This window comes from Phalaenopsis equestris, unplaced genomic scaffold (assembly GCF_001263595.1).
Source record: "Phalaenopsis equestris unplaced genomic scaffold, ASM126359v1 Scaffold000094, whole genome shotgun sequence".
Lineage (NCBI taxonomy): Eukaryota > Viridiplantae > Streptophyta > Magnoliopsida > Asparagales > Orchidaceae > Phalaenopsis > Phalaenopsis equestris.
In genome coordinates, this window is record NW_018164536.1 from 712,512 (window position 1) to 721,859 (window position 9,348).

A 9,348-nucleotide genomic window follows, 5' to 3' on the forward strand; every position below is an offset into this window, starting at 1 on the left:
GAATAAACATGATGTTCAATCTTTTAATATTTGTTACCTCTGTAACTTTGTTATGGAGGATGAATTTTACCTGCATACTTATGTCAGATAACTGCGAGAAGACTCGTTACTTTCGGGATTAAATTTGGCATCACCTTCTCGGCATTTGTTTTTTTACGATTGATTTAATTTACCAGTCTACATAATGCTAAACGAGATAAAAACTTAACACTTAGCTCTCCCTCAAACTAAGGCCTGTTTGGTATCACTTTTATTTTCCGTTTCTGCCTTTGCTTTTGCTTTTGCTTTTATTTTAGAAATTATGTTTGGTTTGTATAATTTTTATATATTTTTTATTTTTTTAAAAAACACCTTGTTTTAAAAAACACCTATAAACAGTTCCAAGTGCTACTAAAAATAACAATCATAGTCAAATATTTTTTAATTCAAATTTAAATATAAACAAAACAAAAATAAAAATAATAAATAGAAAACAATGATCCCCAACAGCCCCTAAAAGAGTGTGAAAATACATGGCAGGAATACAGCTCTTCTTCTTAAACCATTTCCACATTGATCCATGCATCCAATCACAAGGCATAAGGAACACAACAACTTTCTACCCTTTGGTGATGACTTGGAATTATGGTGCAAAACTTCTAACCTTAGCAAGTAGAAACCATCTCCATAAACCAATTTGCGTGCCCACTGTGTAACCGATTGTGGCGAATTTGAAACTAGTCATCGTCTAACAATGTCAATACCATCCTGCATAGAAGCAAAAGGGAGCGTTTAGGTTACTAGCTCAATTTAGGAGGTTTTAGCCCAATGAGATATCAATCAACTACTTACCAAAATAAAGATAGAAACAGAAGAATAACAAGATAGATGAGTTTGACAAGGCGACGCTTCTTTTCGACATTGAGCTGGTTAAAGATCTCAGTTACATCCAATAGGTGTTTCTTCTGCTGATATCTGAAATTAACAACATAACCTGTGACTTGAAATGCAGGCTAGTCTAGCATGTAAATATCAAGATTAAAGAGGTTTTCTGAAATGGTACCACATTAATCTTTATATTATTCACCTGGAAAAATAGCATGCAAATAATCTCTCACTCTCTATCTATCATTCTTTCTCTCGCTCTTGACGCGGCAGTTTTGTCCTTTAATTTGAAATGAAAAAGCACGCATTATACTGGTGTCAGATTATATGGCAGCTTTCTGAAGCAGTTAATCTAGCATATAAATTAGAGAGCAACTCCCCGAGGAATTCTGATATTCTTCAACCAGCAATGCTCCGCCTAAGCCTTCTGGTGATAAACTGCAGCTCCCTTTAAACCAACAACCTCACAGTTAACTAAATATGAGTTCGTCCTCCACCAGTTGTCACTACAACCCCAGATTCACTGAGAAAGACATAATTAAAACCAGTCCTTACACTCACCAATAAATTGCAGCTCCCTATAACCAAATATGAGTTCATTATCTCGAGTTTAATATCGACGTCAAGAATAGTGACATCAATATACTACTTGCTAAAAAGTGACGTCAGCCTTCTCCCAATGACATCTCACCTAATATCTACAAATTATTGGATGAAACTAAGAAGCATGAAATTGTACAGAGCATTATGTATGAACTTTTAGCCAAGTACCTAATACACCTAAGCCAAAATCTGTGTTGTACCAGTTTTATCGGGGCCCAAGAAAAATAGAAATTGATATATGTGTCTCAATGGCCAGACAAACTATAGAATTACAATAAATATTGGTTTTGTATACCTTGCTAAGAAGGCTAATTCAATACATTAAATGGATTTGTATATTTCCTAAACTTAAAACTCAAAAGCGGTTAGCATCAATCTTGTGTATGGCAAAGTGCCAAATGAAAATTTGTGTAGTTTCACATTAGCAATTTCGACATCTGCCTCCACTACTCGCTTATGCATAAGCCCTAGCAACCCGTGCATGTCCTCCACGTCCCAAAACCATCGCATCCTTTTTTTTTTCCACACATAGAACTAACCTCAAACCCCAACAACTCACACTCGAATAGTATGACTAACTGTGGTGACATTACCTCCCACAGCCTAATTGATTCACCAATGGACCACACTCCCCTAGATGTTATTTGTTGTTCTCCCTATCTAGCACGCCCTAACTCCAACAAGGCAACAACCCACACCTTGTAACTAAATTTGAAATAACAAAAAATTTAATAATAATAATAATAATAATAAATATAATAATGAATAAATAAAAAGCTGCCGGCAATAAAAGAGACACATCCCCTCAGATGAAACATATTGTTGTCGTTCGATCGTCTTTTCATTCGAACCATCAAACGAGCAAGGGGAGAATAGAAAGATCAAGAGAGAGATCTCGTGCGTGCCCTGATCGATTGTAAGAAGAAGAAAGAAGAGGAAAAGAACATACGACGCCTCTGTCGTGCCCAAGTCCAGTGAAGAAGTATTAGGAAGAATAAGAAGAAGATGCAGAGGACAGAAGGTTGTCGAGCAGCCTCGAAGGAAGGAAGGAAGGAAGATACGGAGAACATCACCTTGGAGCTCCAATGTTATTTGTGAAGAAGAAGGATGACAGTTTCAGAACATATATTGATTACAAGGAGTTACATAAACTCACAGTTAAAAATAAATGTCCACTACCGATGATTGATGATTTGTTTGATCAATTGGAAGGGGTCTCTGCATTTTCAAAGATTGATTTGAGGTCAAGCTATCACCAGCCGAGGATTAGAAAAGAAGACATATAGAAGACCACTTTCGGGACGATATATGGGCACTATAAATTCATGATGTCATTTGGACTCACAAGTGCTACAACAGGTTTCATGGACCTGATGAATAGGGTCTTCAAGCGGTTTCTAGATACTTTTATGATTGTCTTTATAGATGATATTCTAGTGTATTTGACGGATGAAGTCAGTCATACAAATCATGTAAATGACGTGTTACATGTTTTGAAGGAGAATACCCTTTATGTCAGATTTTCTAAATGTGAATTTTGACTTAAAAGTGTGGCTTTTCTTGGGCACATTATTAGTGGAGACGGGGTGGATCAGAATAAAGTCAAGACGATTGAAAATTGATTAAGAACTGCTTCTGTCACTGAGATCAGTATTTTTCTAAGTATGGTTGATTATTACAGGAGATTTGTTGAAGGGTTTTCACAGATTGTTATGTCGTTGTCAAGATTGACTCAAAAGGCAATGAAATTCGAATGGTTAGACCGTTGTGAGAAGGCTTTTCAGAAGCTGAAAAGTTGCTTAATGTCAGCTTCAGTATTAGCCATTCATTTCGGTGGTTCTGATGGGTTTTGAATTTCAGTGATGCATCTCTGAAGGGGTTAAGTTGTGCGCTTATGCAGCATTGTAGAGTCATTGCATATGCATCACATCAATTGAAGAATCGTAAAAAGAACTATCTTATGCATAACTTGGAGTTTGCTGCAATTACATTTTCACTCAAGGTATGGAGGTATTATCTGTATGGAGTTAGATGTGAAGTTTTTACTAATCACTACAGTTTGAAGTATATTTTCACTCAGAAAGAATTGAACCTAAGGTAGAGGAGATGGCTGAAATTAATTAAAAATTATGATTTTGATATTCAAGATCATCCTTAGAAGAGAAATGTGGTGGTTGATGCGTTGAGTAGAAAAACTTAAGATAATTTGAACTATTTATTTATGCAACAGGAGTGGTTCATTAAAGATCTGAAGAAGTTGAAGTTGACTATAGTTGATTATGATGATGATAATATGGCTCGATTATATTGTTTGACGGTGCAATCAACTTTGAATAGCAGAATTGGAGAATCCTTGGCAAGAGATAGCAGTATTCAGAAAGTTCTGGAGCAAGTTCAGGCAGACAGTTTGGAGAAGTATGTGCTAGATTAGAAAGATTTGTTGAGATACAATGGAAGGATTTATGTTCCAGATATTGATGACTTGAGGAAAGAAATTCTAGAGGAAACACATTTATTTGGATATATTATTCACCCACGTACTATACACTATGTAACAGAATCTTAAAGAAACATTTTGGTGGTCATGATTAAAGAGAAATGTGGCATAATTTATGGCTAAGTGTCCTTCATGTCAGCTGGTGAAGGCAGAGCAACAACGTCACGGAGGTCAATTGCAACCTTCACCAATTCCAAAGTTAAAATGTGAGGAGATCGCGATGGATTTTGTTATTCATTTGTTGAGAGGGTCATGTGCTATTTGGGTAATTATTGATAGAGTAACTAAATATGCCCATTTTCTGCCTATTAGATAAACAGGTCCAATTGAGAAGCCGACCAAATTATATGTGGAACAAGTTGTGAGGTTGCATGGGGTGTCAAAGTCTATTGTCTCTGACAAAGATGAAACACTTGCTTCAATATTGTGGAAAAAAGTTCAAGAAGCTTTGAGCACTCAACTGACTTTCAGTACAATATTTCACCCTCAAATAGATGGTCAGTCAGAGAAGACTATTCAAAACTTGGACGATCTACTAAGGTTATGTGTTCTTGACTTTGATAAAGGTTGAGAATCACATATATTTTTAGCAGAGTTTGCTTACAATAATAGTTATTAGGCTCGCATTAGGATGGCTCCATATGAAGCCTTGAAGTGCAAGACACCCAGGTGACAGGAAGATTATTGGAGCTTATTCAGTTGATGATGTTATTGAGAAGATCAGACTAATCAGAGATAGATTGAAGGCAATGCCAAGATAGACAAAGAAAATACTATGATGCCAAGCATAGACCTGTTGAGTTTAAAGTTGGAGAGTTTATTTTTATCAAGATCGGTCCATTGAAAGGTGTGCAACGATTTGGGAAGACATGAAAATTGAGTCTCAGATTTGTCGGTCCATTTGAGATTGTGGAGAGAGGAAGATGACTTACTGATTGTCTTTACCAGCTCATATGTAGGGAGTGTATAATAAGTTCCACATTTCTTCAGTGAGAAAGTATAATATAGATGAAGCTAGTGGCGTGATAGCAGACTCAGTTGATATTCAACCTGATTTGACTTATGTTGAAAAGCCAGAACAGATTTGAATTATGATATGAAAAAGTTGCAAAATAGAGAGATCCATTCTGTGAATATTTATGGAAGCATTGATAGGAGAAAGATGGTACTTGGGAGAAGTTTTCTGAGATGCAAGAAAGATATTCACGTCTTTTCACTCGAATTATGTTCACTTTCATGTTTATTTTCAAATATTGAGGACAAAATTTTATAAGGAGGGGAGATTGTAATAACAAATAAATATAATAATAAAAAAATAAAAATGTGCGAGCGATTAGAGAAACACATCCCCTCAAATGAAACATATAGCTATCGTTCGGTCATCTCTTCATTCAAATCATCAAAGGAGCGAGGGGAGAAAAGAAGATCAGAAGAGAGATCTCATGCATGCCCTAATCGATTTAAGGAAGAAGAAAGAAGAGGAAGAGAATGCACAACGCCTCTATCATGCCCCAGTCGAGTAAAGAAGTCGTAGGAAGAAGAAGATACAGAGAAAGGAAGATAGTCGAGCAGCTTCAAAGCTATGCACGTGCAACGTCATAGTCTTGTCCAGTCCTACCCGAAGGAGGTGATTCTCACGTGCTCCAATTACCAGAATTTAGCGTCGTGCTAGAGGTAAGAGAAAGAAGTCCCGGAAGTGAACTTTACGCACGATAAGTTTGTCGACCCGTGCATAGAAGAAGAAATGAGGAGACACGATCTATGGCTCACTTTAGGAATAAGAGGAAGGAGGGGATTCGAAGTTGTGCGCTGCTCTGTTGAGTTTAGCCTAGATCAAAGGGAGGTGAAAAAAAGAGAGCTCGCGTGCGTGAGGTGGGTAGGATTGTCAACCGATGTCAAGGTGAGTTTTACAAAGTTATTTTAATTAATCACATGAATTAAATATATATGTATATATGAGAGTGTGAAATTATTTAATTAATGTTAACAAAATGTTTAATTGTATTAGGATCGGAACTGTAACTAGCAAATTTAAGGATAGGAGGGCGATAAGAATTGCTTGTGCAAGAAAAGGGAGAGTTGCGGACAACTAAAAGACCTCAAGGCATATTAAATTTTATTAAACTAATTAATGAATTGTTGTATGTGTGTTATTTATACAATATTAGTAAAATGTCAAATTAAAATAGTGCCTTTTTCGAGAACTTTTAGCCAAGAATTAAAGGCTGATAAATTCTTGGGAATTGAGTAAGAGATGAAGCAAAAGATTCAAGAGAGATAAGGTAAAGATTATACAAATTAGTTAATTAATAGTGTTGATAATTTCAATTCAACAATATTTATGAATTAACTTTAGTAATATTAAGTTATCAAACGGCTGGAATAAAGTACGATAGAGAGGTTGAAGTGCTAAGAGAAGTACAATAAAGTGAAGGCTTAAGCTAATTCAAGAGTCTTTTACGAGTTAAAGTGAGTGATAATTTTCTTTTATGCATTAAATTAATACTTTATTAAATGAACAAATGTTTTATTAAATGGTTAAAAACAAGTATTTCATTCATGTCTTAAATTTTGATAGTCTTAAATGACATCACAAATGGGAGAAAAATAATGAAAATATAAAACAACATTTTAAATGATTTTAAATCATATGAAATGAAATTTAAAGGTTTAATTCATGCAAGATTACTCCCAGATGGTATTGGCAGGGGATGCAGTGTAATCGTGTACGTTAAAACAAAATGGCTAGGGTGTACCTTAGGGTACAATTTGTGGATGTCTTCAGGTAAAATTTTGAGGGTATTTTAGGATAATTTTTTTAGAATACCTTCGGGTATGATGATACTCTCATGATGACTATAAAAGAGGTTAAATTAATAAATAGTTCAAGTAAAACGGGAAGAGATAAAATTAAAGTGAAAGTTCAAGGTTTATAGAGAAATGAATTGTATTTTCTTTTAGACATTCATACATAGCATAAGCATTGTAATTTAATGCATATTAGATTGCAATCACTTACTAAGTTATACTTATGGTTGCAATTAATATTTTCTTTTAGAAAAAGAAAAACTTTCATTTGATATGTCTCATAGGAGAGACTTGGTTTACAAGAGAAGGATTGCAGCTGATAGACGCTAATACGATATGTTTGTAATTTTTTTTTATATTATTTCTTTTGGGTAGAAATTTATTATTGTGAGAACTAAGATTTTACCTGCAAATTTTTTGTTATTGTTGAATGATTTAAATTTCCTTATTGTACCTGTAGATTATTAGCGGCTCTTTTATATGTATCGAAAACATTAAAAAAATTTGATAGTTAGATGTTAATACCGTCTAACAGTTGTACCCGCCTTAGTTAATTCTAAGCATTGGGTCAGGCCGTAATAAAATTTCAATCTAATAAATTCCTCATAAATAAATTCAAGTAAAATTTCAGTTTTCCGTCTCTTGATAAATCCGTCATGCACAAAGATGGGTGCAAAATAAAAGAGTCGTCGATCTTTGGTGTGATTGGGTTTATAAAACCACCCTTTTGTCGTTATTCTTTGGTTTGGCATGACAAACGTCCTCCCTCCATTGGTATGGATATAGATACGCTTCCTTTTCTAAAAATTGCGTCACCTAAACTTGACGGTAAATTTTGAATTATCATCGAGAAGAGGATGAAGAAAAATTTTAAATCATAAAAAACTGTCTAAACTAAACCAAATCAAACAAGAAAATTTAAAAGCCAAAGAAATCCAATGATTTGTATAAGAAATTGAACAGGAATAAATGATTCAGTTTAGTTTAATATCTTGACGAAAAAATCAAAGAAATATCAAACCAAACATCATTCTTTCAGAGATGAAAATGTACACATTATTTTCATAACTCAATTTATTCTTCTTTACTTAATTACTTGTAAATTTCAAATTCAAGGGGCAAAATTTTTATTATGCAAACTATTAAATTATATTCACACTCAGTTCTCGGTCTCATTACTCCTCACTTCTCACCCTTGTGTTTCCATCTCTTCTAACTGTCAAATGTTGATGAGAATTAACAGTCTTAAAAAGAACATTAATTTGAAATTATAAGTTTAAGAAGAGTTTGCATTTTGATTATTTATAGTTCATCAAAATGTTTTTTGTGTATGAGAATATTTAGGTTGTACACATGCCCTTTATATTCTATAAAACACAATTTTTTGGGTTGAATCTTAAAATTAAAAAAACAACTGAATGAAAAAGAATAAATAGATTTTTTTTTAAAGAATATCACGGTTTCGTTTGAACTTCTTTAGAACGAACATTAATAGTTGGGTTCAAAAATTTAACAAACCAAATAGAAGTAAATCAATTGCTGAGCTACTTTTGACACCACCAATATGCATAGGACATTGATTCAAGCACCAGAGACAGACCAAGTTCTATTGCCACCATCAAGGTCTTTCCAGAGAGAAATAAAGGAATAACATGATGAATTCAAAAGCATATACAGAAAAAGAAGCAATAACAAAGATTCAAATCCTCACAAAAGCTAATTGCAGACAAACTGAATAAATAAAAAAACTCAAAATGTAGAATATAAAAAATGCATTCGTAAATAAATGTTGAACATGGAAATCAAAATAAGGCATGCAATAAGGGAGAAACTGCAAACTTACAGTCTCACATTGTAGATTAGCATTGGAGCAGAAAAAAGAAACAGCATCCATTGACCCGAAAAAAGGTATAGCAAACATAAGGTTCCTTGAAGTACAAATTCAGGTAAAATCACTGCATTTATCCGTGATGATAAATCATACGGGTTAATGTAGTCAAACTCTAGATCCGCCAAGGACACCAGCTGCAAAATAATTGTGTAAAGCAAAAGCATAACAAAACTAAACGATAACTACAATTCATGGAGGAAAAAAAAAAGAGATTCATAACAAGTTCGTTCCAAAATTGAACTGCCAAAATGATCAAATATAACTGAATCTCTTTCACACAAAAAATAAATAAATAAAAATATAGCATTCAAATTAATTTATAAACTTCATCCAAGTTAGTATTTGGTTACATATTAAGCATTCCAGTTAACTATGCTGGATCAAACTTTTTTTTTCTTAAAAACCACATAAGCAACATTTCCTGAGAGAGAAAAGTGTCAAAATGGTCCCTGACTCTTCGCAAAATAATTATTTTAGTCCAGAAGTGTCAATTTAGCCGTTAGACTATTTTAATATGGGTTGAAATGATCCCTAATGAAGACTACGTTAACTTTCATTAAAACAGACCAAGGACTAGTTTAGCATTTTTTTAAACGTTGAGACTAAAAGTTTATTTTGGACAGTTTTCTGTTTGCTTTGTCTTTCAAACCGCCACCATAATTCTGTTTGGGGAACTGCATTCCTG

The 9,348-nt window shown here is 33.9% G+C and overlaps 1 protein-coding gene across 1 annotated transcript in view; it reads right to left on the bottom strand.

Annotated features, from left to right (window-relative positions):
- Positions 1–445: 445 nt before the first annotated feature.
- The window catches only part of LOC110020369 (protein cornichon homolog 4-like), a 25,698-nt gene continuing 16,795 nt past the window's right edge, over positions 446–9,348 (bottom strand). The window contains exons 2-4 of the mRNA XM_020718447.1: positions 8,616–8,797; positions 832–954; positions 446–747 (exon numbers count right to left, since the gene is read on the bottom strand). Of these exons, the coding sequence (XP_020574106.1) occupies positions 717–747; positions 832–954; positions 8,616–8,797 (336 nt within the window). The 3' untranslated portion in view covers positions 446–716. The remainder of the gene's footprint in view (positions 748–831; positions 955–8,615; positions 8,798–9,348) is intronic.